Source organism: Falco naumanni, chromosome 14 (assembly GCF_017639655.2).
Source record: "Falco naumanni isolate bFalNau1 chromosome 14, bFalNau1.pat, whole genome shotgun sequence".
In the NCBI taxonomy this organism is placed as follows: Eukaryota; Metazoa; Chordata; class Aves; order Falconiformes; family Falconidae; genus Falco; species Falco naumanni.
This window is the reverse complement of record NC_054067.1, coordinates 2,637,184-2,659,932: the sequence shown is the minus strand read 5'-3', so window position 1 is coordinate 2,659,932 and position 22,749 is coordinate 2,637,184. Positions and strand designations below refer to the sequence as shown.

Here is a 22,749-nt window from a genome sequence, read left to right as displayed (position 1 = left end):
ACAAAAATAGGAAACAGAAAGATTTAGTGAAGTAGCAAAAACCCAAAAAGATTACATAGGAAATTTAACACAGGATTGGTAAATTGAGCCAAATCAGTCCATGTCTGAAATAAAAGATGATCTCTTCTCTCCATACCAACATTTCTTGAATAGTCTTACTTGAATAACACAGAACCCTAGCCCTGCTAAAGCAGAGAAGGTGTTTTCAGGGCATTGAAAGCACTTATTCCTCTCTCCACTGAGGTCTACTTCAGCAACTATGGGACATGCCTAAATGGTCAAATGCAGACAGGTGTGTGCTAGTTCCACCTGCACTGCATATTACCTGTGTTAATGTACAAAGATCCTTCCTAACAGATCCTCCTGTAAAACTATGGTGTAATGGTTTTTTTTTCGTTGTTGGCAGAACTGTCATTTATTACTTCATGACCCTCTTGACTGCAGTAAGAGTATTTCCAAGGCTGCGTGATGAACCAGAGACAGAAATTGTAACCCAGAAAATACTATGGGCTGAGTTTTGGGGAGTTAGGTTTTGTGGCCTGAAACAGTTCTAGTTCACTTCATGGACCAGAACATGATCTGGCACAAAGAAAGGCACAATTGAGGAAAGTCTCTGTTCCTTCGGGAGGAATTCCTAGCTTGGATGTAGTGCTAACATAGCTTGACAACTTTTAGACCCCACCTGGTTTGAAGCACTAGAGTTACAGGGAGCTGCCTAAATATCAACAGTGGAAGCTGGACCTGCTTGCAGGTCATAGTAACAGCACAGAGATGAAACTAGAGCTCTGCTGCTTCCAGCGCCATCCCTCCCTGGCTCCTACCAGCCATGGGGCAGCACCAAGTGCCCCGCAGCACCAGGGCTTCCTCCCCGCCACGGCATCTTGCAGCCCACTCACTCATTTCCTAGGCTTTTACAATTTGCCTTGCCAACAAATTAAATACAAGTTGAATACTTTTGAATTGCAGTATTTCTGTTTATTGCTCAGAAGAGCGGGTAGAATGCAAATGCAAAAAAATAATTTCCCCTCAAATTCTCTTTTTTTTCAGCTGGGTAAAGCACGGTTTGCTGTTCGCACTCAGGACAGCAACAGGTTTTGCTCTTTATTCTATTTTACAGGGGGGTTTTTGGTAAGGCAGATGCTTAAGGACACTAGTAGGAGAGGAAACATCCCCGGGGGTGAGCCGAATCACCTCAGAAAGCCACCGGGGATCGCCCTGAAAGGGGAGACCGCTCCCCACAGGGCCGAGGTACCCGGGATGAGCTGCCGGGGCCTTTCCCGGAGGTGACCCCCAGCACCACCCGCCCTCCGCGGCTGCCTCACCCACGCACCGCGACCCCGGCAGCGGGGCACAGCCGCCCCGGCCGCCCGCCGCTCGCTGAGGGGACCCCACCAGCGCTCCGCCGGCCTCGGGGGCGGGCGAGCCCCTGGGGCGAGTGGGAGGCCCCGGCGCAGGCGGCCGAGGACGGGGACGTGCCCCGGGCCGCCGCGGCGCCCTCTGGCAGGGCGGGAGCAGAGCTGCTGGGCGTGTGGGCGGCCCGGGGAGGAGGAGGGGAGCGCGGCGGCGGTGAGGGGAGGGCAGGGCCGAGCCGAGCCGGGCGGGCGGGCGACACCTGGGCGGCTGCGCTGCCTCCTCCTCTCACGTAGGTTTCGACTTTCTTCCCCGCCCGGAAACTTGGTGGAGGAGCCGCGCTTGCCGCCGTCGCAGGCCGAGTTGGTGCAGGGCTTCCCTCGGTCCCTCCCTCCCCTTCTCGGGGGCGAGCGAGCCCTCTTCCCGCCCTCCAGGTGAGCGGCGCGGGGGGCGCGGGGGGCGCCGGGTTCCCGCCGCCAGGTTCCCGCCGCGGCTGAGGCGCCCGCCGCCGGGCTGAGGGGCGGGAGGCCGCGGGGGGTCGCGGATCAGCTGTGGCAGCGGCCGAGGGCGGCAGCTCCTGCTGCCCCGGCGCCCGGCTCCCTCAGCCGAGGGTTGCTCAGCCATAGCCGAGTGGGGCCGGGGAGCGTATCGTTCACGCTGGGCAGCCGGCTGGACTGGGGCTGGGCAGCGCAGGTGATGGCTGCCTGCCCCCACGGGTTTCGCTCCTCAAAGGGCGGTCTGGCGGGCGAGCAGCGCTCGGCCTGGGCAGGACACCCCCAACTCGGCGTTTTGGCCACTGGCGTGGGTCGGAGGGAGCTTGCAGGGCACGGTTTCTTTGCTAGGAGATGGGAGAGGTACTAAGCAGGCAAGTTTCTGGTGCTGCGCTGGTCATTAATGCAGGAAAAGCCTATAAATAGCACTTGAGATAACAGGCAAAGGAGAGCAACATGACAGCGTGGACGTTTTGGAAATGCCTTAAAGGTAAGAAATACAGGTGACGTTAAATAGGAGGTAATGCTCTGGAGACGTCTGTGAGAGGCTTGGAAAGATGTGTTTAAGGGATACTATATAACCAGAATACTTTTTATTTAATTTAGAAGTTTTTCTTGAGGGGTTTGAAGTAGGATGAAGCTGCGTGCTGGTAAAGGGACAATCCCACTGTTTGCAGCTTGGTTGTGTGCACTTGACATCTCCCTGCTTCTGACGTTGGCCTCATTATCTGATTGAGAGCGGCCAGAACAGGCAGCAGCCAGCTGATGCCAGCATAGGAGGTGGCAGGGAGAGCGGGACTGCCCCTTTCGGTGGCAGTGCAGGCTTAGTTTGCTTTAAGCCATGCTTGAAACAACACTTTTCCATCCCTTGAGCGATTTCTTTGGTCCTACCTTACCTTGGTAAAGTAAGAAATACAGAATGAATATTTCTCTGTTGCTTACCAAACCAAAAAGGGTCGTGTTTTCACTTTCTGCTCCAATTTTTTAACCAAGGTGAAAGGACCAGGACTCTGTAAAGGCTCCATAGAAAAAGCTATTCCAGCTCAAGTGCAAATAGTAAGGGGTAGGGAAGGTCTCTGCTGTGTGAAGGTTATGTTGGGGCAGGGTCATAGCATACAAGCCTATGGAGATAATAGGCAGCCTAGGGAAGTTTCTGTCACTGTCACACAGCTCCAGAGATGTCCTGTCTAATCCTTTAGCCTCCAGAGACTCTAGAGCAGCCCTAGGTTTGGGTGGTGTGGTGTAGTTTAAAGGACTGTAGTTATCCTCCTGCAGCAATGCCAGTTGTGTACTGTGCCTTTGAGGGACGGCGCTGACGTTTGTCCTTGATGCCTGAACCCTAGAGCTCTTTTGGCAGTTCTCCAGCAAAGAGAAAGCAGACTGTGCACATGGCTCCTTCAGAACAAAACTTCTTTCTCTTAAGTTACACACTCAAACTCTTCTCTTACATTTGTAACTAAGCAGATGTAGTGTGTCTGCTGCTGAAAAGGACTAAGGCCCCTCCCCCAAAGAGTTTTGCTCCCTAAACAAGCTCATGAAGTCAGAACAGCACCAGTGCTTGTGCAGGGAAGAACAAAGGGGTCATATGGCTGAGGATGGAGCAGAAAAATGATAAACAGGAGGCCAACCTTTTCTGGAGTTCACTAGCTGTTGGAAAACTCCACCTCCTTCACCTTATTTATGTATCTGCTCTAGTAGGCAAGCTTTATGTATATGTAACTCATTTAAATAACGGAGATGCACTAGCATAAAACCCCGGTGAAAAGGAGAGAAGGACCTGCGGTGTGCAGCAAAAAGCAACCTCGTCTGTTGAAAGACAAGTTTCTTTTAAAGTTTCTAACCAAATGAATAGTGAGGGAAGTGAGTAAGAGTTAAGAAACAAACCCAGCCATATGGCCTGGGGAATGAGAGCTGTAAAAGTTGGAAGAAACAGCACCAGCCAGAAGGGACCTGACAGCTAAATGACCTCCAAAAAAATGCCGTGAGGTTCAAAGATACCTGATGAAACCAGCTGAAGATTATTCTGGGTAATGTTAGTGCTACCTGAATGGTGATTCCAGTAACTTCTATTAGAAATTGTAATTAATGGTTTTGTAAACCGTGGTAATGCTGTACTTCCCTAAGTATGGTTAATAGACAAATTTACACATGTTTATGAGAATGTCAAGTCTTAGACTTAATAGTATAATAACAATAAACTTAAAAGAATAAATATAACTGCAGAATAAAATATCTGTAGTTCACAAAGCACCCCTGCCGTATTTTGTTACTCTTCCTTATGCATTACCATATATTTCTTGTTTTCTGCATTAAAAAAATAATCCTGCTGCAACTGCTGCATTGATTACACTTTGAAAATTAAGCTGCATCATTTCATTCTGATCGCATATATCTTACCAGAGTAGTTGCAGCTGTTGTCTTACTCACAGGCCTGAGTATGTTTTCCTGGTTTAATACAAAACCCTCTTGTTTGTCTTTTTCTTCTCAGCTTACTTTAGTGGTGCTGTTCATACAGTTGTTAGGAATTGTATTTGACAGTCCCTCATCAGTGTATGCTCCCTGCTTTATAACGCATAAAATGTTGCTCTTGGCTTAGAAATTTCTTGACACGAATTGAGTTAGAAGATATAAAAGTATTTGGCAATTTTTTTGATACTTTGGATAAGACATTGCCCATAAGCCAGTATCTCAGGAACCATCTAAAGCGTTAGAGGGGATTTAGATGAACACAAGTAGTAGATTACCATGCTGGTCCAGGAAAAAGCACTCAAGGCTGAAAGGCGGGAAATGGAATAAAGCTGGAGGAATTTGGAGAGAAAATCAGCAGCTTACAGGCAAAGACTGGTTTTATGTATATACAATGGTTCCCTGAGTTTAGAGGGTCTCTGTGCAAATTTTATTTGCAGACTATAGTGTTCCTTATTTGGAATATTCTGGAAGGGATTATGCATTTAAAAAACCAGTGTTGTCTAGCTTTGACTACTCTTTGCCTGGGCCGTAACTCATGCAAGTTTTGTAAACAGCTGCAGCACACTCTTTAAAAGCTGATTTTCTGACAGTTAAAAGGGGTTGAGATAAAACTTGACGTGCTGCTCGGAGAGTTCAAGGGGCTCACCTGTGACACTAGTTGTGCTGCAGTTGTTGAAAGTCCAGTAAGTCATGATCAGCCCTATTTGTAAAGTTCTCAGACTTATTAACCTGCCACGCCTAGACTAATAAATAATAGATAAATTCTTCTCACCTTGTAAGTGCTATTACAGGACTCTAAATAGAAAATACATAGATAAAGCAGTCCCTGCCCTGTGAGCCTTAGATCTGAGGATATCCTCTTTTACGTGATCTCAATTGGTAGTGAACAAAAATTGCTGCATGATTATTTCAAGTAGGATATATAAAAATAAACATAATGGGTCTTCTGGGCCTTTTTGTACTTGGGATAAAAAAAAAAAAGTTCCCTGTGAGGTTAACACCTGGGGCTACTTGACTACTTTACTTGTAATCTCAACAGGCTGAAAACTGAACGGAGGAAGGAGATTGCCTCCCCATTCCCACCTGTTCTGGGACTTAAACTCGTTCACGGGTGGCCAAGGAAGAATGTGGCTGCTGCAGTGATTTGTGACAGTGGAAGGACTTTGGTCTGTTGTTACAGCTCTTTTAACTGGTGAGACAGCCACGCCTATTTTAAAACTATTTTTAGAACAAGGGAAAATATAATTATCAATTTATGTACACTTTAAATATGTGTCCAATAAGATAACAATGATTCTAAAAAATGTGTTTCTGATACCAGCTTGGACACAGCTTTAGATCAGGGTAAGGGGTGGAGGGGGAAGCCTTTTCTTTCTACCTAGCTGTGAAGGTGGTTTAAAGTCAACAAGATACACCAGCAGAAATTGTAGGATGAAAAGGCATCTTAAATTAATTACACGTGCAACTGTATTTAAGCTTATGAACCAGGAGTACAGATGTCCTAAGCAGCAGAATGTGTCTCAAGTTTTTTTAAAAATGAATCATAATACTGTTCTGCAAATCTCGAGGGGAATGTAATTCTTAATCTGGAGTTTAAAAAAAAAAATATTTTTTTTTTAATTCTACTGTAGTGCTTATTTACTTACAAGCTGCCATTTGTGGTAAAAGGCATTTCAGCTACTGGTTGCAGCAGCAGCTCTGCCTGCCCCCAGGCACTGGCGGGAGTTTAAGCTGTCTTCAAACTTTGCTGCATGCCACCCTAAGGAGCTGCAGTTTGAGAAGATGTGGTCTAGGGAATTAAGTGTTTTTTCAGTTTAAATTAAGATAACCTGTTTTCTTTCTTTCCCATTTACCATGATCTGATGGTAAGATGGAATGTAAAGGGGAATTTTCTTAATTATCTTTTGATTCAGCCTTTTTAGTTTGTGGGAACAAGCTTGGGCTAGAAAATAACTTTGCACTGGTTTTAATAAAATGCCCTCTTACCCCATGAAAGGAAGTCTGGGGTGTTGTGTGCCGAGCAGGGCAATGTGCCCTGCTGTTGCTGATGGCATAAAGCTCAGGCAGGGGCAGTTGGAACTGTTGAGAAAAAAGAACCAGGACTGGGGGGAATTTGGTGGTCCCACTAGAATAGTGCTTTCAGCCATGTCATCTTTGTTGCTGATCATTGGGTTTATTTTGCAGAGTTTAGATTGCATGTGCTTATTGATAGAAAGGGATGCTGTCATAGATTGTGCCAAATTATTTATGCTGCTCTGTTAAGTTAAAGAAAAAGAGAGTGCTACTGTACCTGAGACCAAAATTTGACTTGGTGTGCGTGCTGAAAAGTTCTGTACTACTTTATCCTGCAGTAAAGCCCTAATCTGATGTTTCTGATGTTAACAACTGTTAACTGTCTGTTGATAGGAAATATTTAATCACCACATGCAAAATTCTGTTTTCATGCTGCTGGATTGCTTATGGTAAAGTTATGTAGAAAACAGTATTTGCAGAAACATTGTTTGGTTTGGGCGTTTGTTTTTTTTAACTAACCAGGAAAACAAAGATTTCATTCTTAAGGTTGAGAATAGCCAAAATTAATTTCTTTAAACTGAAATGTGTTTCATTTAAAGTAACACTTGATAGAGTGTGATAGAGATTAAAGCTTTGTAGGACATTTTTCATGATACAGGCAAGGCTTAGAGCTGTAGAAATACCATACGTCTACCAAAAAGCGTCTCTTTCTTTCCCCCTTTTTACTTTACTTTTAAATGTATATGATGATGACTGCCATGGTAAGGATATTCAAACAATAACTTCTAAAAACATACAGTTATATAATGCACAGTCTACTTCTTCCCTTGTATGCTTCAGAAATTCAGAAATTTTCAGATAAGAAAGCATCTGCTTTTTTCTGACCTGTATCGCAAATATAACACCTAGATCACAAATGGACAATGATGTACAGGTTTTCTTTTGTCAGGCTACTGCAAGAGTAATAACCGTCAGGGCTGGCTGGTTGTGAAGGCTTATACCCAGGACAAGCCTCTGCACATTATATGCTTGTTTCAGATTCTGTAAACCATGGTGCTGTTTTCTTTCTGTAAACAAGGAATTTACGGGCAGACACACAGAAAAAGATGTGGTAAGAGCTCATGATATTCGTATATAGTCAATAGATAGATGATCTTTACCTCCTGTCCTCAAAAGCAAACCCAAGTTACTTTGTAAAGTAAGTGCGCTACCAGATATTTAGATGAACCTAAATCTTAACATCAAATCTCCTAATCCCTCTTTGTTTTCATTTTTGGCTTTTTGTTTTAATTGCAAGAGAAGCTTTGGTTATTAATTATAGATTAGGCCTTTTATCCTTAAATTATAGCATTGGATTCCTTCTTTCTTTGTCTATAGAAAACTTCTCCCACAAACTTCAAACTGATTTTTAGGCATGGAATTGCAGATAGCTGCCGAATTAAAAATGTAGGTGAGGTAAGGGTGGAGGTAGGGGTATTTAATTTCCTAGAGAGTGATGATTAGACACAATAGAAAAAAATAAAGAACACACAAAGAAAATCCACATGTGCTGCCAGTGGTGGAACTTCCATAGGAGTCTTTGAGTCAAATTCTGCAAAGCAGCAGATTGAGTGGTACAACAGAAGAATTCATGCAAGTGTAAAAGCAAGTAGCTTGCATGTTTATGCGGAAGGCAGGTTGTAGAAAGGATGGTGGATATAGTGTAAGCATCTAGCAGAGGTGAGAAAGCAGGAAGCAATGTAAATAAAACATCTTTTTCTGCAGTACTTGTCTTCACTTCTATTTGATGGCATTTCATTTATCCATTTTTCAGAGCAGTATGTTAAAATAGTGACTGTTTAATCCCCTTGGAAGAAATGTGTAGGTGGAAAACGTTTTATACCACTACTTAATTCCTTAAGAAGAATGGAGGAAATTTATTGGTTCTTGTTACCCAGATAATATTAATTGCATGATAACACCAGAATCTCCTGCTCTGTAGAAAGAATTGGGATTGTTGAAATTAGATTTGTGTAGTCCTGCTACTTTAGCATGCTGTGTCCCTGGTGAGACAGTTACTGTTCTGTGGTGTCATTAACTGAGCTGAGAAGCAAATGTTAAGAGCATATGGTAGTGAGAGAAATTAATTGGAAGTGCCAGCTTCTTAATTTTTCATGTCATTTTTGCTTCCTCCTAAAATTAGGTGTATGTTTGCAATTTAAGCTGTTGATTGCCAGTTAGATTTTTAAAATAAGTAACAGAAAGCTAAGAGGTCTTTTCTTATGTTGAACTTGCAAATATACCAGCAAAACATTTTTTTTTTTTTAAAAAAAGTCTATCTTGAAGTGTGTTATGCTAAAAATGGAAATCGGTTTACCATACTGGAGAGCTGATATTGCAAATGTTGCTCAGGAGAAAACTCCTTGGGATAGTCTTGTTCCAGTGAACCCAACCTTTTAGTACATCTCTCAGAATTTGGTTTCCTGGAATAATAAGTCTTTTCTAGTTTACAGGTTAATTATTCTGATTATAATTAATGAAAATACAATTGGTTTTCTGTTTTCTGGCTTGGAAAACAGATACTTGCCCTGAAGTTCAAGCAGATTAAATACAAAATTGTCCAATGAGCACAGAAACACCAGGGAGTTAGAATACAATTTAATTTTGAATTTATGGTTAAAGAATGGACATAAATGATGGGGACAATAGAAACTTTTTAAATTGTTTATCTTCCTTTATATTGAGTACAGTAAATCAGCTTTGCTTTAGAATTTCTCAGTTGAGGTGTTCATATATGGGCTTTTGCAGGTGGCTTTTTAAAAACTCTTTGGCTTGAAGGCTAGGTTAATTAGTGAAAGGGTTACTTCTTATTTACCTGTATAAATATACCATTTACAGAAGCTTTGACTTCTTACTTTCACGTTCAGTGGCCTGATCTTCAGCAATATCAGAAAATAATAGAGATAGGTAATAGGACATTGTATCACCACCTGAAACTATTCTTGGGTTTGGTATTGTGGTTTTTGTAAAAGTTGACCTACTTTAAGTATTGCTTATAAAAATCCCCTGATATTTCAACACTATTTTCTGTGGCACTAGTGTAAACTAAGGATAGTTTACTCATGGTTGTGAAACACTGCAACAGCGCACACTGGCAGTGTTCAACCAGGACAGTAGTGCATTTCGTATAAAACCTGTGCCATTTCATGTACCTGAAATCCTCAGTCAAAGTGGTGATGAAATTCAGAAAAAAAACCTGTTACAGAACACTTCTTTCTGTCACTGGAATGAAAAAGAAATTGCCATTCTATGAAACACAAAACTTCTTAACTGAGTGAAAACTGTTTGAAGAAAGTTTAGCAAAAGTTCTGCCACTTTTTCGTAACTTTATTGCTAGAGCACCGGCTTTGCTGCGTTAGAATCCATCTGGGACTTGCTTTTCTGTAAGCAGATGGCTTTGGGGTTAGTAGCCTGCTGGTGTGTGCCCTCAGTCATCTTAATCCAGAATGTGCTGGCTTTGTTTTGTCCACCCCAAAAAAATTAATTAATTGTTTAGCCTTTAGTTGGAATGTTGCATTTCCAGTCTCCCAGGGAAATGTAGTTATAAATATAATAACTGGCTTAATTATTGCAGTGAACTATATTACATAGCAGTATATGTGGGGCACGCGCTCTGCCATCTCAAAGCCAACTTTCATATTGGGGTTTTGGGTAACACAGTCTATATCAACATGTAAGTGCTAACCTACAGGTGCATAAAAGCATAAACCTGTTGTATTTCCAAAACATTTTCCAAAGTACAAGTATTTTTTATTATTAAGAACTAATTATTCGGCAGATACTTTTTTGTTAATTATCTTTTAACTAAAGCAGTATGAAACATTCCTCTAGTCAACCTAATCTGTTAGAAAAAATTTTACCCTTCTGTTTTGTGTTCTTACTGCAGACTTACTGCATGTTTCTTTATTTTGCAATATGGAATGTGCTCTGGCTCACTCGCCATATTTGTGGTTTTATAAATCAGTTAGTTAATAGTAACAGTCTTGATTTTCGGTTTGGTTTGGGTTTGATTTTTTTTTTTTTTTTTTCTTCCCCCACCCCCAGGATCTTCCTATGTGATCTTAGGTAGGCCACTTGAGATCATATTCAGAGACATACTAAAGTGGTAAATTCCCAGACCCAGCCTTTGTGGGTCTGTGTTTTAGCCTCTGGTGATGTAATTTCTCAGCCTTTAAATGGGAGTAGCAACAATTTTATATACCTCAAAGAGATGTCATTAAGGTAAATATGTGCATGACTGAAAGTGACTTGTATCAAATGTTAGAAATGTATAAGCAGACAGGCCTGGACTGAATTGTGCCATAGATTGTGCTCCACACTAACAATGGCAGAGTGAAATGCCTTAAAAACAAGGTGCAAGCGTTGTGTTTAGAAATGCTGAGACTTCACAAGGTAAGATTGGAAGGAGGGATGTTGCTCTTGGGATAGCCAGGTACCACAGCTACAGTTCCTTTTCAGTCACTGTAGCACAAGTGGAGGCACAATGTTGAAAAGATTTCTTAGATAATAATTATGCTTTTTTTAAAAGGAATTTTAAAAAAAGCTATAGAAGTATCTTATCAGTTCTGTTTATGAGTCTATGGTGCTTTAGAGAACTGAACAGAGTTTGTCCATCAGGAATGGTGTTGGGTGGTTTGCTGTCGGTATGTTTCTTGGCATACTCCCTACTGGAGCTATTAACAGTGTTGTAGGTGTGCAGGGTGGGTGTATATCTGAGGCTCTGTGCCCTAGCACAGTTAAAACAAGAATAGGCAATGTGCTAATATTGTCAGGAATAGTCTTGCTTTGGCAGGAAAATAGATTAGACTACCTGATAAGTCTTCCTTTAAAAATAAAAAGTCTATTCTTTGAGTCGGTGTTACAGTACGACAAATCCTACTTTAAAAAAAAGCCAACAGTATTTTTATTTTTATTTTTAGATACAGTAAAGATAAAGGTGATCCCAATGAATTTTTTTCTCTAGCCCACACAGGGTACGAAATGGGGAGATATAAAGATATTTTTGCTAGTTTATTTTTTTCAGTTCTTTGTCATGTATAGGAATGGGGTGTATTACTTTCTAAATAATTCAGACTCCAGAGGCATTCCTTGCATTGTACTTTTAGAACAGCAGAGTTCATTAGAGCAGCAACATATGTATACATCAGTCTTTAATATTTTGATGTAGTCAGTAAGTAGTACCTTGGGACCAAGCTAGATCCTTATTTTATGATTCCCTCCTATCATGTGCATTATGTGGAAGCTAAAACACTTATGAGGCCTAGGGAGAGATCCCAGTGCTATGGAAAGGGCAGGAGCAGGGAACGTGCCACTTAGCTGGAAGGAGGCTAGAGAGGAGGATCGCTATGACAAAAACAACACAAGAACGAAAGGGGTCGTTGTGCTTGCTCAGACCTTCAGAGGTTAGAATGAGTAACAGATTTGATAGAAACTGCAAAAGATTGAGTATAGGTCAAACTTCACCTCCAAAGCCAGAATCCTAGGGTCTCTAAATGGACTCTGTGAAATTGGTCTAAGCAAGCTGAGAGGAACCGTGCCTGTTTTGTTGAAACAGTGCATTTTCTAGACACTTAAAATCCATCTTGTTGCACTGAAGTAGTAGTCTTTGCTGAATAAGATGTTAGCAATTTTCCTCTTACAGAACATCTGCTTTCTGACTGAATCACTGAAGAAGCGGCAGGCTTGTTGGAGCCTGCTGTCCTCCCTGCTGCTCACGAACTCCTGCCTTGCCGCAGGGTGTGGGCTGGGTTTCATCTCGGAGGTGTCAGGCTTAGGTTCCCTGGTGTCTGCAGGAGCGTCATCCTTATTGAAAGGACAGCAGCGTAAAAGTAAACTTTACCTTGGCACTTTTGAATGAAATCTTCTCCCTTGTTTTCGAGGAGCTAGAAGTGAGGGGGCATAACAGCTTTGAGTTACAGGGAAGAAAAAAGCAGCAAGATTGTAGTGATACTTTTATCTTCCACAAGATTAGAAATTACTCATAAATGGGATTCATCTTGTATAACCTTTAATCACAGAGAGCAGAGAATGAATTTGGTAAATAATCTGAAAAACCCCCATATAAAAGCCATTTATCAGCAAAATTACCGTGGGGTTTGTTTTTGCTGAGAAAGTAGATTTGTTTAATCACCTGCCAAAGTTTTATGCAAATACAACCTGAAGCACAAGTATCGCTTATTTGTAGATGTTTGCCTTGGAAGCTTGATGCTTTGTTAACTGCTGGTGCTGAGCTGATTGATTAGAATTGGTAGGTGACGTCAAGTGATTGTCTGATGTTGAAATGTTTCCTTTTTGCTGGTAAGATAATTCAAGATCAAATGAAGACTTTTTGTGAGGCAAACAGTAGGGATGCCTGTTTCAGATGGAGGTAAGCACCAAAGAATAGGGGTATTTCTAAGAGAGCAGGCATGAATAAATCTGCTCTGGTTTGCTTGTCTGCTGTCTGTGAACTGTGCTTCTCACTTTTGGGGAGCTCCAAGTCAGTCACGCAAGAGTTAAGAAGTAAATGCAAACAGAAGAGCTAGGTATATACATCCAACCTAAGTGCTTTCCTCAAGGGGAAGATGCTTTCTGGCACTGCAGCAGCAGGAGAAGCAAACAACTCATGCCCTGTACCCACCTGGAACTGTGACAGTAATATTTTAGTCTTTTTGAAGTTTCTATGGCTAGGTAAAAATTCGCCTGTAAAATGGCTTGATTCTGTTTGTGATATGTTATCCTTTTAATTAAATAGCTGACTTACGCTTGACAATTAATTGGAGTGATGTATGATTTTTATTAGAAACCCATGACTAATTTTTTCTTGCCTTTCTTGCTATCTTATTGTTCTTGCCTACCCTCCTCCAAAGTTGCTGCTGTGTGCCAGCCATGTCCTCCAGGCACTGGTGCAGACCAGTGTTCACTCTTGCTTAGGCTTTTACCTGTTCCAGATAAAGCAATTGTTTTCAGATGTTTTCCAAGCCGTCTCTCAGAAATTTTCCATTTCATCATAGTTCTGCAATTTTTTTATTGTAAAAGATTCTGGGATTTTTACATAAACTTTTTAAAATAAACCCCAAAATTCCCCAAGAAAGCCTCACCACCACCACAACAACCTCTCCCCCACTGCATAATACAGCATTAACTTCATCTAGTACTACATTTCCTTCTTCATTAAAATAACTGCCAGATTAAAAAATCCTTCCTGCAGTAGTCTCTGTACCTGTGGAGTAATGTGCTAGCAAACTCAAGTGAGTTTTATATTTAATTACAAAAGGCAAGATTAAAAATGGAATGACTGAAGATATCTGTATTACAATCAGTAGAGTGGCAGCTGCAAAGAACTCAAGTTTGTCCCTTACCTTATTCTCCCTAACTGTAAGAAGCTCAAGATTTCCTGTAATGTTACAACAAAATGTGACAATTCTTTACCTTTTTTTCTACTTAGGAAGCTTTAGTCTTTTTATAGGAAATTTGTTTCCATGGGTGAACTTAGGCATGGATGAGTGGGGAGCAAGGCATTGTTCGTTAAAACAAACTTTTTTGAAGGGATTGGGCTTAAAAGGAAGGAAATGTGGTTTAGACTTAAGTTTCTTTTGAAATTTCTTCCTCTTCTTTTTCCTCATCCCTCCTCAAAACAAACTAAAAATCCAAACAACCAGAAGTCCCCAAACTGATGTTTCACCATACGTATCATTCAAGTATTCGGTATAACCTGGAAAGCCAGAGAGAAAAATTGTCAGTTTAAAAATCACTGTCGTGGTTATCTTTTCTTTTCCTTCCCTTCCCTCTCTGGATTATTCTCCCTCAAGAACACACAGCTTTTGTCTAAGCTTTTCTAGTTCATATATTTGGCAGGGTTTTATTCAGTCTGTGTCACTGCTGTGTGTAAAGTAATGTAAGCTTCAGTACATCCATGTGCTTAAAGGTTTTGCTGAATGAGGTCCTTGCATTCTCTGATCCCCGGGTTGATCATTCACAGGGTTTCTCTGGAAGGAAGAGCCCTAAGGGCGGAGTAGGTGGGGGTGAAGATTTGTGGGGGAGGACTTAAGGCAGGAATACAATTTAATTTTTAATTGGCTATATCTAGAGTGGACATTTGGCTGAAAATCTCTTTTTCTCCCTTTCGTTAGAGGTTCTCAGCCAGACAGTGACTACGTGACAAGTTCCCTTGCACTGGGCTGAAAGTGCCTGATGCTGGCTATCATGGCTGATCCCGTAGGAGAGGAACATGTGTCCCAAGTCAGTGAACTCTGCTGTGAGTGTGGTCAGTTCCACCTCTTGTTGGACAATCATCTCTACAACTTCCAGGATGAAGTGGACGATGAACTCATCTGCCATATCTGCCTTCAGCCTCTGCTCCAACCTATGGACACTCCCTGTGGACATACATACTGTTTCAAGTGCCTTGAAAACTTCATGCAGGAGTATAACTTTTGTCCCATGGATCGGAAAAAGCTCTCTTTCCAGCAGTGCCACAAGTCCAGCCTTCTAGTTCGAAACCTGTTGGATAAGCTGATTGTCTTCTGTCCTTTCAAGGCAGAGTGTCAGCAGACAATGCAGCGCTGTGAACTAGAAGCTCATCTGCAGAACAGGTGCATTTCCTTTTACATGCTATTATTGCTGCTTGTATAATGACATCTGTCTGTTGTGCTTCTGACCAGAAAGATCCATTCTGAGAACAGTTCTTAAACTGGGGCAAGATGGGACACCAGAAATGACAGAGGGTGAGGCCAGCAAGGTGGGTGGGTGAAGACAGTTTAATTGTGTGTGTGTTAGGGAAGCCAGCTCACATGTGCCACAGAGGCGAAGGGTGAGGTGCTTGCCTGCTTGCATGCAAGTTGTCCACAGACACAAAACCTATTGAATGTATATAAATTTGTGTGCTGTGATCTGGGGCACCTGACTCTGAAAATTATTACAAACATGCTTATTCTTGTTTCACTTGTGCAGCGAAAACAGACGGGCACAAAGTCAACACTCTGGAAGCAAGGGATTGTGCAGGGTTGCCAGTTTAATTGGTCCAATTAAGATGTGCAATACCTAAGTCTTTGATCCAAATAATGTAAGTCCCTCCAAGCTGCACATTATGCAGTTGCTGAATCACCTACTTATAATTCCATTATCTTCTCTCATTCTCCTGCTGAGAAGGAGAAGCAATTGAAAAATACTATTTTTTTTTCCTTTTTTTCCCCCTTGTGCAGAGGAAGGGAGACTTTTTTTTTTTCCCTTGCACTTGTCAGCAGAGATTTGTTTTGGTGCCTCCACTGCTGGTTGTGTTGTTGGCAGGCAGAATATTGTAGCTTCAAAAGAAATGCAGGTGACAAAGAGCTCTTGCCATGGCGCTTGAAAAACACTTGTTCCTACCTAGTTAATGATTGCAGGAAAGGGAGCTAAGTACAAGTCCTACTGCAGGCAGAAGTAGACCTTTGTTGGCAGTGTGTATTTTGTCAGTGGGCAATGAGAAATGCAACAGACTTGTTTCCCTTCAGCCATGTTGTAGCTTTATATGGCAATGACATGTTTTAAAAATAGGTCAGCCAGCGTGCAGGGAACGGTTCCATTTAGGATACCTTTGCAGTTCCAGCCAGGGATGTATCCATGCAGTTCTTGCGTGTCTTTGGTACTCATGAGCTGAGAGCTTGTTTTAGAGACGGGGGAAGTGATGGAAGATGCTTGTGTGCCCCTTTCCCTCAATCTTTGAAAGTTTATAATCTTGTTTTTCTTCATCTAGTTCTTTGTACTGCTTGCTTGTTCCCAGGCAGGGCTGAACCCTTAGGCTGCAGGGAGAGGGCTGCACAGCTGTGGGGCTGGCGTGTAGCTGGGGCCATGGCCCATAGCAGGGCTGGGCCTTCCTCTCTGCTCTGTGACAAATCTACTCTGGTATCAGTAAACTTATGTCACTTGCTAATCCCTCTGGCACAGGAGTTAAACACAACAGAGGGAGGCACCCTTGAATGTTTATGTTAGAGGCATTCTGGAAATGGTATCGTTTTCTTATATATTTCAGAGTTCTTTGTATCTTTCTTGGAGAAGGTGTGTTCTAAAAATTGAGGCTATTTTACCTCGGCTCTGAGCACAGTTAGACAGAAAAATGGAAAATAAAAAGAAAAAATTTACACTGGGATTTGAGTGTTCCTGTTTTTTAGTTTTAAGTGAGATTAACTGAGAGCAGGAGACTTAAGGAAATAAGAAGCATCTAGAAACTTGTTTTCTTGGAGGACTTCTCTGCCCTCTGCAAAAGGAATTTGTTTCTTGACATCTTAAGAGGGACATGTGCATTGGTGGATCAGTCAGCTTCTGTCTTTAAGTTTCAGGGTCATCTTACTGACTAGGAGTAAACCACAGGAAGTAATACTGCGATGAGACTTGTTCAGCCAGAATGTAAATAGTTGAGTTTAATTTCAAAAGTGACTCTGGTAAACACCCAATACTACTTATGTCTCTGCAAGTGATGCTTTTGCATGCATGACCCTTCTCACCTGCCACCTTTTTTATAAGTGCTCTGGGTAAAAGAGCTTGGTTTTCCTCACTCGTTTTTGCTGAGATAGGCTGGCTGTGGTGTAGCTGCATACAGAGCGCATTTTGTTGAATACAGGATTACTTCCTGAACCTTCCTGTGAGGAGCAGTCACTGGGATTATAACCTCCATATTGCTCCCGACTTGGTAGAGCCCTCACCTGTGTGGAGTGCTGTCTGAGGATCAGGTCTCATTTAGCAACAACAACAACAAAAAAGCTCAAGCCTGGCTTGCTGCTCTTGCTGTTACTTGTTTGTTAAAAACAAAGCCTAATTCAAGGCTGAGTTTGAAACCTGAGCCGCTTGCTTTGCATAAAGATAAGTTCATAGTCATCCCTAAAAGGTCAGAGCTAAGTATTTGCTTATATTTCAAGAGGTATTGTTTTCTTCATTGAGTGTTTGCCAAGTAAATATTTAGCAAGGGAGACTCCCATTCCCATTACATTCTCCTTTTTAAAATAATTTGCTTAATAATTTTGAAAGTAATAAAGTAACAAGCCCATTCTTAAGTTGATACTAGCAGAAACTGAAGGTCAAATGAGAATAAATTTTAGCATCTGTGATACAAGCTTTGCAGCTGGTAACATCTTGAATATGCTTCTTCACATACTTTTGTCAGTCAGAGCTTGCATGTGCTGAGTTAACTGCGCAGGCAGAGACAAGCCACTTACAGTGACTGACAATCTCTCTCTAGGTGTCCTGGTTTCAAGAAATACAAATCTGAACTACAGCAGAAAAAGAACTCCATTTCCAAAGGAAAGGAAGATCTCTCTACCAAGGTGGAGACAAACACGCCCAAGGATCCAGAGGTACCAAGTGGAGGATCGTCACTTGTGGCAGAAAGCTCTGCAGCTGCCGTGGTATCACTAGGGACTGCAGAGCCTGGACTGGTTAATCCAGCTTTTGAGGAGACTGAAGAAGGTGAGTGTTTGATACAGAAATGTAATTATGTAATTACTTTTTATAATATCAAAATGAGGTAATTATCTTGGACAGTTCCATTTTTAAAGTGTCCCCAACATTCTTAGATATCCTCAACCCTATTCAGCCATTAGCAGCCATCAGAGCAATCTCTTTCCTCAGCTTGTCCTTGAGCAGAAGCGAGATGCGTTAATGTGCATCAGGTGTGGCAGGGTCTGCTCACAAACGCAAAATTGTCTGTACAGACAATTCAGAGAATCTGTTAGACTGCAGTGAATATCTGCAGTATTCTTTGCAGAAACAAAAGCAGTCCCTGTCAATGTGAACATGGAGCATGTAAAGCACTTGCAGAAGCCAAATAATTAGTAATTAGGAAATGTTCCAGCTTCTTCTTAATCTTGTTAAGAAGTTAAAGTTAAATATGCAGTCAGTTTCCTGGAGTGGTCAGTACCTCCCTAATGATGTGCTGCAAGTGTGTTTTTATAGCATAACTTAGTTTTTGGATTAATAGTCATTTATGAAAGCCTTGCAGATAAAAGTAGCCATCTCCACTTCAGCAGAGGACTGCTTGTCTCAACCCCTGTTAGAAGGCAGTGGCATGGAAATCTCTGTGCCTTGTTTCAAAGTGAGTCTCAGTTTCCAGTGTGCAGGTGCTGGCGCTGGCAACTGCTGCTCCTGTGCCAGAGTTAATACACGGGTCAGTTTACTTCTCTGCTGACTTTTTCCTGAAGTACAGTTGGGGCTGGTTTTGCATCTCTTGTGTGACAATTGCCTTTCACCCTAACATGCAGTGTGCTTGGCTTCATTAGTGTTGGCCTGCCTAAATGTTGCAGTGCTGGTAGATTTAATATGACTTGCTAAGAACTTTCATCTTCAAAGTGTCTGAGAAGCGTTGCTTAGTCTTCAGGATGCTGTGAAATAGGTAAACATTACTCCTGTTTACAGGGGGGATGGGAAAAAAGGAGGAAAGGAAATTAGAGGAGGGAAGTTGCAGTGAGCTGCCTGTGGTAAAGTCACCCCAGTGGCAGACCAGTAATTACAGCTCAGTAGTCCCCTTCTCTAATGAGCATTGTGGAAATTGGCATTTGTTATGTGTGTGCTTCTAGTAGGCCAGCTGTCACCGTAGAAAAAGAAATCTCTAAAAGGTAAGTGAAACATACCGAGTGCCCTTTAATAAAACTCAAGACATAATAATGCAAGAGTTTAAATCTGCTATAAGCTAGGAGAAGATGGGAAACATTCTGAAGAAACTATAAAGAAACAGAGACTTTAAAAGCTTTAAATCTAACCTATTCTTTCCTCTCCTGATAGCTGCTTTCCCTCCAGATGCTACTTTGAACACAACCTGCCAGCATTACAAATCTTGTGGTGCTATGTAAAGGAAAATTATATTAATATGTTGTTTTTCCTCTTCAATTTCCACAATCAGACCTCCCCCAGAGAACTAGTCTTGTGGCTGAAACAACCACAATTGAAATTCACCGAGAAGACCCAGAGGAAGAGCTGGGGATGAGGATAGTTGGAGGTAAAGACACCCCACTAGGAAACATTGTTGTTCAGGAAGTCTTGCGGGATTCTGTTGTTGCTGCAGATGGAAGAATAGCGCCTGGGGACCATATTCTCGAGGTACGTAAAACCCCACTGGTAGTCCCATTGCTTCTCTTGACTTGAGATGAGGGCGGGGGGGGCGAGAGTTGCCTAGAAAAACTGAAATCTCTGCAGCTGGGGGTTTTAAAGCACTGATCAGACATTGTGTGTCTGCTGGGTCTGAGAAGCAGACTTTTGAGGTTCCTTCCAGTCATACTCATCGTTACTTTGCATATTTGGTACTTTTTGAAATTTAGACCATTTTGGGCAAAGTAAAAAGATTTCAATCTGATAAATTTCACCCAGTAGCACCATTTCTTTCCAAAGGACTCTGCTCTAGTTAGGAAGTCTTATAATTGCTTGCTCTACTGTGTTGCTTAAGCTGCATGTTCTCAATGGGCAGGTCCAAAGTTTAAGACCTTACGACTTGAAGTAAGCATCAGATATGTAATGTGAGTAAGAAAGAGTACCAACCTCATGCTGTGCTGACCCGCGGCCAGATGTAGTTTCCAGGTTAAGCATACTGGATAGCAGTGGGTTACTCAAGGTGACAAGCTTGTATGCAGCAGTAAAGCCTACATGCAGCGAGAACTGTTAGCACCTCCCGGCTATAGCTTCCCAATCATTTGACAAGCCATAGAGACCTAATTATCCGTTGGACTGTGGACTTCAGTAAGGACTGGCAGCCCCACGTGCACAAGCAGCTGATACAATCTCCACGTTGGTTTCTTAGACCAATAGAGTAACTTCTGTTTTATCCAGTTGAATTGTACATATCTCAGTCTTGGCTGTGCTGTAAATAGGACAGGCCCCACACTTACTAGCCCTATTAACATCCAAAAAAAGACTGCTCAGAGTCTTAAGTGACAGCAGACAAAGTGAAAAGTAGTTTCTCGGTTATCCTGGTAAAAGCATGATTAGACTGATGATTCCAGGAGCTTGTAGACTGTGGACCACTCTTCAACTTAAAAGTGAGGATGGGTAGTCTCAGTCTGAGTCTTCTCCTCCAAGTGTGTATTGAATGCTGGAGGTTAAGGGAAAGCAGTTCTGCATTGCCACGGGATGGATGTAATGATTTAATATTTTGCAGTTTCAGATTTGTTAGTTATGTGAGTTGTCCTACATTTTCCCTGTCCTCACCTATTCACCGTCAATTATGATCTGATTTAATCTGCTTTCTTCTGCATTCCTTAGGAAACTCTGCTCTCTTACATGCATCAGAAGCAGCTGCTTCAGTCACAGCATTGCACAGGGAGTTGTACATCCTGTATCCAAGTTTGTGATGATCCGCATTGTGGACAGTGCCTAAATTATGTAGGTTCTGATTAGTGACTCTGTTTTGTTTGTCTCTCTAGGTGAATGGCGTCAACATCAGCAGTGTGACTCACTGTCAAGCTGTCTCCTTCCTGCGCCACCCAGGTCCTGTTCTTCACCTCATGGTCCTGCAGGAGAAGGGTTTTTCCAATAAGACTGTGCAGCAGGATTCTACTTCTTCTGCAAATAGGGAAGTGATCCACGTTACCTTGATAAAGAGAGACCGATCTGAACCTTTGGGAATCAAACTGATCAGGAAGACAGATGAGGCAGGGATTTTTATTCTAGATCTGTTAGAGGGAGGTTTGGCTGCCAAAAATGGAAAGCTGAGTCGGAATGACAGAGTCCTGTCAATAAATGGCCAGGATTTGAGGCAAGGAACACCTGAGGCTGCTGCACAGATAATCCAGGTAATTTATGATGTGTTGAGGTTGTATGGCTAATGGCTCCGCAGCTGTCTGTGTTGATGGCAGGGCTCCTGTTCTGACCCAAGGACTAACAGAATGTGCTAGAGCAAACTGCATTCCCTGAAATACCTCTTTAGGGAAGTGACTTCCCTGCAGATGTGTGGGAAGCACTGCTTCCAAATGAAGACAAACATGAAGAGTTGGAACCCACTGTGGGTCTTTTCTGACAAATATAAAGCGAGTCGGTTGCTTATGGCACTTTAGATCAGTTAAGGCACTTGGATCTCCTTTGTGGTGTGGTGTGTGGAGATTTTCTTGCAGAGTGAATATTTGTATTAGATGCACGTAACAGAGACAAGGAGAGATTAGAACAGCCTCTCACGCTTCAGACAGTCAAACTGGTGGTGTTTGTTGGGAGATGTGATAGGCTGGCAGCACAGAACAGAACCCTTTTGACTGATTTGAAGCCCTCTCCCCATTTTACCTGTGTTTGGGAAAGGAGTCTAGAAAACAACATGAGGCACCTCAGGCTAAAAATATTTAAAACATTAAATGGGTAGATGAGAGGTGGTCTTTTCCTGCGCAATAGGAATGCACTCCTGTTGCAGCATGCCAAATGTTTTGGTGAAAGGAGCAGGCAAGGAATTTTGGTTAAGGATTACTACATGTGCAGCAGATATCATGTAGATCAGTTTCAATTCTTTATCTCTCTAGGCAATGACCTTCAGTTTGTTTTTATCTAAAGATCATGACACAATAAATCTCATCACATACTGTTTATATCCTGGAAAGGATCTGAGGTCAGCAGTGGGGGAGAGCCAGTTCTTTTCCTGGTAATCAGCAGAGTAGAGTAGCATGGGAGAAAAGAGCGAAATTTCCAGTAGCAAGATCCTTTTTTATGTTATAGATGTGATTCCATTCTGTGGCCTCTTAGAATCTTGTTTGCATTCCACAAATGCAAATACAACTCCCATAGGAGGAACTCTTTCTTGATCCCACTGCAACCAGTAACCAAAGTCTCAGAACTGGCTTCATTAGATTTGGTATTGAATTCCTTTTGAAGCGACATTTGTGTAAAACTCTGAGAGCCTTCCAAACATTATCTCATCTGAGGACTAATTAAAATGGTTGCTTAAATGTAATTTTAATTTTGCTTGCAAACCATTTGCAGAAAAAGAGTCCTTCTACCTGTTAAATACCACTTACATATATATATATGCACAGCCACATGTACTGTATGTAGTCTGGTACTCCTGGCTGAAGTAAAGAGCAAATCCCCATCTTAGGACGTGATATTTACAATGTATTTTCTGAAGACATGGATGGGTGCTGACTTGTCTGGAAAAAAATTGCACTATCTGAAGTGACTTTGGAGGCAAGAGGCTTTCTGTTTCAGAAAACAAAACTCTCCTGTACTAGGAGAGAAAAGAGAAAAAAGAAAAGAAACTGACTGCAAAACAGTTGATGCAGTCCCTCGTCTGAGGACAGGGAATTCACTGCTGCCAGGGTGCTGTGGCACCAGGGAAATAGGATCCCATGTTGAGAAGTGAGACTGGCAACTATACTTCTCTCATCTACGGCAGGAAATGTCCCAAGTAAGCACATACGCCTTACCCCAGTGGAGTCCTTCACAATAAGGTTTTGTCCAATTATCTGGAAGA

At 42.1% G+C, this 22,749-nt stretch overlaps 1 protein-coding gene across 1 annotated transcript in view; it reads left to right on the top strand.

The window, feature by feature from the left end:
* Window positions 1-1,587: 1,587 nt before the first annotated feature.
* Window positions 1,588-22,749, top strand: part of LOC121097232 (ligand of Numb protein X 2-like) — a 29,846-nt gene continuing 8,684 nt past the window's right edge. The window contains exons 1-5 of the mRNA XM_040613935.1: window positions 1,588-1,784; window positions 14,474-14,935; window positions 17,554-17,780; window positions 19,210-19,406; window positions 20,723-21,091. Coding sequence (XP_040469869.1) covers window positions 14,535-14,935; window positions 17,554-17,780; window positions 19,210-19,406; window positions 20,723-21,091 — 1,194 coding nt within the window. The 5' untranslated portion in view covers window positions 1,588-1,784; window positions 14,474-14,534. The remainder of the gene's footprint in view (window positions 1,785-14,473; window positions 14,936-17,553; window positions 17,781-19,209; window positions 19,407-20,722; window positions 21,092-22,749) is intronic.